General features: G+C 36.5%; 1 protein-coding gene across 4 annotated transcripts in view; it reads right to left on the minus strand.

The window, feature by feature from the left end:
* LOC117118235 (NXPE family member 1-like) overlaps window positions 1-8,804 on the minus strand; it is a 25,748-nt gene that overhangs the window by 9,079 nt on the left and 7,865 nt on the right. For 3 of the 4 annotated variants that reach the window (XM_033262752.1, XM_033262751.1, XM_033262754.1), the window contains exons 2-3: window positions 4,198-4,341; window positions 3,946-4,014 (exon numbers count right to left, since the gene is read on the minus strand). In XM_033262752.1, the coding sequence (XP_033118643.1) occupies window positions 3,946-4,014; window positions 4,198-4,248 (120 nt within the window). In that variant the 5' untranslated portion in view covers window positions 4,249-4,341. The remainder of the gene's footprint in view (window positions 1-3,945; window positions 4,015-4,197; window positions 4,342-8,804) is intronic. The other variant, XM_033262755.1, reaches the window with a different exon arrangement.

The raw sequence follows: 8,804 nt of genomic DNA on the forward strand, positions 1-8,804 counted from the left end.
ATTGAAAATATTGAAAATGTAGAACTTGTAGAACTGGGTATTATCACTCTACAGACTGTTTCATGGTAATGCAATCTTCAGGAGTGAGAGAATACAAGGATTGTGCGAGTATATGAATGCTAAGACAGGTGAAAATGCAAATGAGTTAATTATTTTTAAGTAGGTATTTGTTGCTGTGCCTGCATTTAGACAATAGCTCGGTTCTTTTGTTTAGTGTTGACCGTTTGTCTAAATATATTATGTGGAGTTTCCCGGTTATGCACAGGTTGCAGCGTTTTGTTTTTGGGGAGTAAGCCGATGCTCTGTCGATGATAGACTATTTAATGTTGTAGGGTGTGTTGCTATCTTTTAATTTCCATACAACGGTGCTGTTTCTGTGTTTGGGGGTGTTAAAAGTGTATTTGTCGTTTGTGTATCGGGTTTTGAACGGTGTGTCAGTGAGCCCGATGTAGCATTTTTTGTCATCATTTGAGTAGACAGTGGCTTTGTAGATGATGGATGAGGTGAGGCAATTTCCAGAGAGTGGACATTCATCTATTTTCCTGCAATTGCAGAGAGATTTTGGCTGTTGTTGCTTAGCAACTAGAAGCTGTTTGTTGTGGGCTTTAATTATACTGCCCATTTTTCTTGAGCAGCTATAGCTGACTTTGACATTGTTCTTGTTAAAGAGCTTATGTAAAATGTTGCCACTCGGGAAATGCTTTTTGACAAGGTTAAGGAATGATTTTCCGATGTTGGTTTTCACTCCTTTGCTGAATGGTGGGTTGTACCAGATTATTTGTCTGCTTCTATTTTTCTTTGAAGATTTTGGTTGTGGAGGCTGGTATTCCATTTTGTGCTGGAATCCGCTGTTTTGTAGAGCTTGTTCGTAGTCAGGAGCGGCCTGATAGAATGATTCACTGGAATCAGATATATTGGATATGCGTCTGTTAATAGATGCGGGAATTTGTTTCAGGATAGATGGGGTATGGTTGGATTTGCTGTTGACGTAGAGTAGTTGGTTGTTTGGTTTGCTGTAAGGCTTGAAGGACTCATTTTTTAGGCTGAGTGTGACATCGAGGAAGTTGGTGGTGTGGATGTTCGCCTGTATGGTGATGCGGAGGTCGAATGCGTGGAAGATAGATATAATATTTTTCCTCATTTTATCGCATTGTCTTCGTGATGAACTGTTCATGACGGCGAGGCCATCATCTCGGTAGAGACCGACGTTGGTTTTGCCGAGTATTGGGGTGAGGGAGTAGAGGACGAAGGATCCGACAAGTTCGCATATTGTAACTTCCCATTGTAACGTCAAACATGTCATCCGAGTTTTTCTTGGTCCATGTTGAATCGTTACCAAACAATATTGATTTTTCGGGAGTGCATGATGATATTTGCTTCGTGTTCGGAGATGCTGGTGTACTTTCGTGCGTACTGGATCGCATCTGTTAACAATTTTTTGTGATGGATGGGTAGAATTCCACGATTTCAAAGGAGATGAATGTGCTGCTTGATTTGTATGGGATGTGTTTGAACCATTTAGTGACAGCAGCGGTGTTTTTCCATTGGTTCATTTGGGTTTTTGTGAGCAGGTCACGGTTTATCCGGTCGAGGATGGTCTTGCTTATGAGTCCAGTTTCTGATTTTGATGGGTTTATGAGTCTGCAGCTTGGTTTATTTAGGAAGTTTTATTTTATGATCTTTGAGTGTTATAAAAGCCTCTTTTTCAGCAATGGTTTCCATTCGGTCCTCGATTTTAAGTTTTGTAGCAATTGCTTTGGCTACGTTGTTGATTTCGTGGGTGCTTCCTTCTTTTGCTTTCTCGTATGACGAGGTGATGTTTTCATACATGAGTTTGTCGTACTCTTGTTTAGTTAATTTGTAGAAGTTTGTAGTTTTGTCGGCGGGGATGATGAGCTTGTCAGCTTTGTTGATGGTGATTGAGTCTTCCTTGAGTTTGTTTAGGAAAGTGCATTTCGTGTGGCGGAATTCCACGTCTTCGTCCATTTTAAGACATCATCTTCGAAGAGCTTCTTTTCGTCAAGCTGAGGTGAGTATTTTGAAGTCTTGAAACCATAGGTTTCATTTCTTTCTTCAGGCTCAGCGGTTTTGTTTAGAAAGTGAAAAGCTTTCCATCTCATGCGTTTCAAGACACATTCTGTTTTGTCGATGAGGTTTTTCTTGTATTCTTTTATCGATGGAAAATCAATATTGTTTGGTAACGATTCAACATGGACCAAGAAAAACTCGGATGACATGTTTGACGTTACAATGGGAAGTTACAATATGCGAACTTGTCGGATCCTTCGTCCTCTACTCCCTCACCCCAATACTCGGCAAAACGAATGTCGGTCTCTACCGAGGTGATGGCCTCGCCGTCATGAACAGTTCATCACCCAGACAATGAGACGAAATGAAGAGAAACATTACATCCATCTTTTACAAAGAAAAACTGAAGAGCAGGTGGAAAAGAGAGAAATCAGATGACTTATAGGAGAAACTAGTTTGGTGGACTACAGTACCCTAATTGACAATGGGAGTCAAGTACCATTTTCCACAACCCAAATTTACTGTAACTGTAACTGTTGGAAAATGCAGCAATACTAGTACTGTAGAACCTATAACTCAATGAGTGTCCAGCCCCACAAAGACGAACTGAAGAGCAGTTGGAGAAGAAAAAAGTGTTGGTGGTGCAACTGTATGTTCTTAACAATAACATTTTAAATCGCTAACTAAAAAAAGGAATGTTAAGGATGTCAACGGTCAGTATTAAAATTTGGCGGCCATCTTCGATCTCTGCAACCGCTAATGGCTGAAATTGACTGTTGATGGTGCTACTATATGCCTCTAACATCTCAAATCACAGAATAAAAAACACCACTGTTTTATAAGGAATATTATTTTAGTTATGGTAAATATTACAATTTGGCAGCCATTTTGGTGGCCATCTTGGAGTTCTGCAATCGCTAATGGCTGAAATTGACTTCTGATGGTGCCACTGTATGCCCCTATCATCTCAAATCATAGACTAAAAAAGCCACTGTTCTATATGGAATATTAGGGAGTTATGGTCAAAACTAAAATGTGGTGGCCATTTTGGCAGCCACCTTGGACTTCTGCAACCGTTAATGGCTGAAATTTGACTTTTAATGGTGCCACTGTATGCCTGACACGAAAAATCATAGAATAGACTCAAAAACTCTTGTTCTATGTGGAATATTGGGAAGTTATGGCAAATATCAAAATTTGGCGGCCGTTTTGCCAGCCATATTGGATTTGGAGGCTTTTCAGTAATTATTTAGCTTGGCATACAGTAGATTTGTATTCAGCACACCTCAAAACCCGCAAAAAACTTGTATGCCATAGATTAACACAATTTGCCTTCAGAATTCATATGTTTGGAAAATTGACCCAGTCTATTAATTTTCCCTATATAACCCGGGGCTGCTAGTGTGGAAAACACTCTTCTAACCACTACACCAAACTGTTTTCCATATATCACTTAGAAATTAATGGTCATACGTTTGTTTACACTTAACTGGCAAGTCTACACACGTCCATACTGCAGACAGTTACACTTAACTTAGGTAGTTTTTCAATCATTGTGACCTGGAAATTTGACCCCGACCCTTCAAAATTGAGTCACTTGCAAATCTTTGGTAAAGGAACATTGTGCTATTGTGTCAAGTTATTGGTTGTGTGGCGATCAAGAACCAATGACTTTCGATCTCTTCATGCATGTTTACATCTTAAAGGTAATATCAAATGTTTGTAGGTTAGATCTCTCATGGTTGGGTTTAGTATTGCTTTAGCCAACATTCGGAAGACTTTCCCGTTTGTTCGTATCAGATTAATCAACAACAAATTTACATACAGAAATAAGAGTAATTTAAAGCATTGATTTAAAGTATTTAAAATAGACATTCATTTATCTAATAAAAAACGCAATTTATCTCATACTTGTACCTTCGGGATTGAAATCCATTGTCTGGCTGATTCATGTATAAATACCACCGTTAGTAAAAGGTATAGGATCTAAAAAAATGTAAACAAATGTCCAACAGAATAATTTTAGTAGTAAAAAGATTTCTTAATACTGAATAAGAAAAGATGAGATGTTAAATAGTTTTTAACATAATGCTACTGCTATGATCGTCGTCAGTATCAAAATCGTCATTCATGTTTAAATTAATAAGTAATGCAAAAAGTCGTTCTTACAAGAGGGATGCAAAATATGAAGAACAGTCTAGTGCAAAGCTTCCTCAACATGATGTCACCAGATGGCTGGCTATTTTAAATCCAAATATTTTCTGATGTCCGATATTGTCTATATCTGATGTTAAGTGCGTTTCTAATTATGCTCTAAAAATATCAAATAAAATATTGGAATGAAGACAAACATGCTAGCATGCTCATTCATGCATGCATACACACACACACAGTCACCCGTATATATATATATATATATATATATATATATATACACATATATACATGTATATACATATATATACATATATGTATATATATATGTATATACATGTGTGTGTGTGTGTGTATAATCAAATTAATGGCTAGCACTGGGAAAACAAATAATGCATAACTCAAATACAGTGTTCAAATATATAAGAACATGATATTATAAAATCGTATCAAACATAGTTTTAGAGGTCTCTGGCGGGAATCGAACCCACAACCTCTCGCTATCGTGGCGAACGTCATACCCTTTAGACCACAGAGCCCGTCCGATATAATTACGGATCTGACTAGTTTCTCTTCCTTTCATACAACATGAGGGCTCACACATAATTGAGCTAACTTTTAAGCTATATACACAGCAGACTAGTATCTATATTTAGCAGCTGCTAAATCATAGGAAATAATATTCAAATCAAGTTGCTGTTAGTACTGGGAACACAAATCATAGATAATAGCACAGTGCTCAAATAATTATATAGGAACATGCTAAACTCGTATCAAACACAATATGAACGTCATTCAAAAAATTTACACGGCCATTTAATTCTACGTTTCGCTTTTATAGCATCACCATGAATAACAGTAGTAAAACCCCTCAAATACGTACGGCACGAGCTCAGAGCCGTTCGCAATTGCGGGTATTCGTAAAATCGGTGTTGACCAAAATTCTTATATATATTTACACTGGTACTACTTACACTAGCATAAACTAGGCTTGACTATAGGCCCACATGTCTACGCAGCTAATTCTGAGGGAGCCTAGACCCGGCAGCAAGCAGTTTCTAACCATTCTGATCCCACTCTAGGCCCCACACATGAATTTTACTCCAACACAACTTCCATAAATACTTATCTAGTACTATGTTGTTAAAGCTGAAAACGATAATTAATAGACAAGTAAAATTTGTCGCATGCACAATGCGAAACCATATAAACACTGAATTTAAAAAGACCCCTTAGAGAATTACAAAGTACTGTATAGTATGGTATGTTGTGTTTTGTGCAGTTACAATTCGAGCGAATTGTTTTTTTACTCGCTTCAGATTTTATGACGTCATCACCTTGATTTTACGTTCGTAAAATCGGGAATTCGTTAAATCGGGGTTCGTATTGAGGGTTACATAAATTACAAAGAGACAAACTGTAGCCGCGGCTAACGAGACTACAGGGGCTGTACATGTTCCAATTTGGTTTTTGTTGTTTTCATTAATCATGAAGTCGTTAATCGAAATAATCAATAACAATGAATCAAATATAATCAGCTCATAAACAATAACACTAATTAATAATAATCAGTAAATAATCACCTAATTACTAAATACTCTTAAGCTTAAGGCATAGGCCTATTAAGCAATTATAGTGAGGTTGAGTACACTATAGGAAATGGAAGCCGAAGGAGCCATTATTTCCCCAAAAAAATTTCGAAGGAAATAATGGTTCCTAAGTAAGTTTTCTATTAATTCTTACGTGTACGACATACTTTACTACAATTGCCACTAACGCGCTAACGTAGTGGCAATGGACAGTGACTTTGGGGGTTGCCTAGGCTAAAGGACCAATGATAATTGAATGAGTAGGGTGGAGCCAGATCCCCTACATATACCCAAAATATTCAAGGAAACAAAGAACAGAAAAGAAGGAAAAAGACACAGCAGAGAAGAAGGAACACTGAGAGATCCCGATCGGAACTCCAGCACACAGAAGTATAGTCCTATAATAGTCGGATAGACTTAGGATAAATGTGAAGTTTCTTCAGAAAGCTGTTGACTGGAAACCTTCCTGAATTAAAAAGGGAGAAGAATTACTACTCTTTTGGTTTCACTATTTTCTTGACTTGGATCAGGAGAACAGTTTGATTTGCTGTAACAAATACCGGTGCCAAGTGCAACCAGACGATTGCAAATGGAAGCGATTTTGGACATTTCCGGAACTGAACTTTGTTACCGTATATCATTGGAACTCCCTGTTTGCCGTATATATTCTAAACTCTATTTTTGTTGGACTTGCATTTATTATTATTTTACTTTCTTCAAGCGTACGCTGCATTGCCGACGGTCTCACGTGAGTAGTTTGTTAGGTTAGGTTAGGTCCGGTCCAATTTATAAGTCCCTATTTGTAATCCCCATTGCCCAATAAATCATTATTAAGCATATAACTAGAAAAGTTTTCTCTTGTTTTATTTGTGGCCATATATGTAAACATCTACCGACTGAGCCTGCGCGTAACTGGAACCCAAGCCCCCACGACGAATTAAGTGACGGATTCGCTTAACTCAAGTAGTGGTCACCCGCTACATACATACATATATATATATATATATACATATATATATATATATATATATATATGTGTGTGTGTGTGTGTGTGTGTGTGTGTGTGTTCTTTCATAAAACAAATGCCCAGATAAGAATGTTTCAACTACACACAAATTTTACTGAAATTATCCTAACGGTATTCTGAATCATGTTAAAAAAATTAAAATATGAAAGGTCAATGTTCATAAGTCAAGGTCAAGTCATAAAAATAATCCAATTGCACAAATTTTACAGGAATGTTGCCTATGAAAGTTTAAATATTTATATTGGCGATGAAGGGTCAAAGTTTACTAAGCAATGATAACATTATAAAAATGCTTCAACTGCATCCGAAATTCACTGGAATGATCGACATTACTTTATTATAATTGCCATGGCGATGAAAGGTCAAAGTTAACTAAGCAATGATAATATATTGGAAATGCTTCAACTGCATCAAAATTTAACTGGAATGATCCATAAGGCAATCTACATCATTTGTTTTTAAATTGAAAAAATAAATTCATGTGTCAAGCTCATAAAATTTATTCAATTTGAGCCCACATTTTATAGGGATAATTTTTATCGATTCTCAATAATTTTAAATCGTTAAAGAATAAATGTCAAAGTTCATGGAGCAAAGATTAAATTATCAACATTTACAACTTGGTATAATTCTGTTTCCTCCGTGCTTATAGCATTCTAAATTAAGTAAAAAAAAATTGATGAAGTGAAAAGCCAAAATTTATGGAGAAAAAGTCAACATATCAAAAATTTTCAATCGAGCACAGTACAGTATTGATCCCTGTGATATCAAGTTCAAGTGTATTTTGTTATCTTTAAGATTGAAGTTCATGAAACAAATTTCCAAAATCGAAATTAGTCCAACTGGAATGAAAAATAATGTAAGGTTATGAGGTATCCCTAAACATTGAGAAGGTAATTAATAATTTGAATATATAAATGATAATATACTGGAGATACTGATAATCTTAAAAGGCCTCCCCCCCCCCCCCTAAAAAAAAAAAAAAAAATTACAAAAATAAAAAATCATGGTCAGGTAGTTCAAAATAACCTAAAATCACCTTATTTTGCGAATAAGCGCCCCTCAACTGATCATCAAGGCCCCTCACCACTTCACCTTCGCGCCGCCACCCCATCACATGGCCGGCGGAACCATATATAACGGAATATATATGAGTACACGAAAGATTACATTTTCTCGCAATTCACATTAGCGGATATGGGGGAGTGGGTCATGGGTCCTGATCCCTCCCTTGGGCAAGAAAAAAAAAAGGGGGAAAAGAAAAAGAATTCTAGACCTACCTTTTCAGGACCCGTGAGCTAATTTTTTTTTTTTTTTGCTATTAGAAAATTAGAATTTTGAAGAACATAAAGAGCTAATTTTTTTTTTTTTTTTTTTTTTTTATTTTATTTGTTACATTAGAAAAATTAGAATTTTGAACAACATAAAAGTCATTAAAACACACTTCAAATGTCGGGAAAGCTCATTTCCCGCCATCTAGCAATCAAAATTTTCAAGGGGGAGAACCCCTGGAACACCCTTTCTTTTTGGGATTTATCGATTTATGGCAAAAAGAATACGCATGCAACTACTCATTTGTTTATGTATGAATACACACATAAAAAAAATGAGATAAATTTACCTGACTGTTTTCAAGAGGGGAAAACCTTGAATTTTGAAGAACCTAAAATACATTAAAATACATTTCAGAAGTCAGGAAAGCTCATTTCCCGCCATCTAGAAATCGAAATTTTCCCGGGGAACACGGACCTTTTCTTTGGAGTTCATTGATTAATTGAATCACTTTCAAGAGGGTGGGGGGCACCTTGAATTTTGAATAAATTAAAAGTCATTACAAGACACCTAAGAAGTCGGGAAAGCTCATTTCCCGCCACCTAGGAATCAAAATTTTCCCGTGGAAGAACCACAGAACCCCCCCCCCCTTTCTTTTTGGGATTTATCGATTCATGTGAAAAAATACGTATGCAACTTTTTTTTTTTTGTTTGTATACACACATAAGGCCTAT

Source organism: Anneissia japonica, unplaced genomic scaffold (genome assembly GCF_011630105.1).
Source record: "Anneissia japonica isolate Jap-2015-1 unplaced genomic scaffold, ASM1163010v1 scaffold288176_len59077_cov173, whole genome shotgun sequence".
In the NCBI taxonomy this organism is placed as follows: Eukaryota; Metazoa; Echinodermata; class Crinoidea; order Comatulida; family Comatulidae; genus Anneissia; species Anneissia japonica.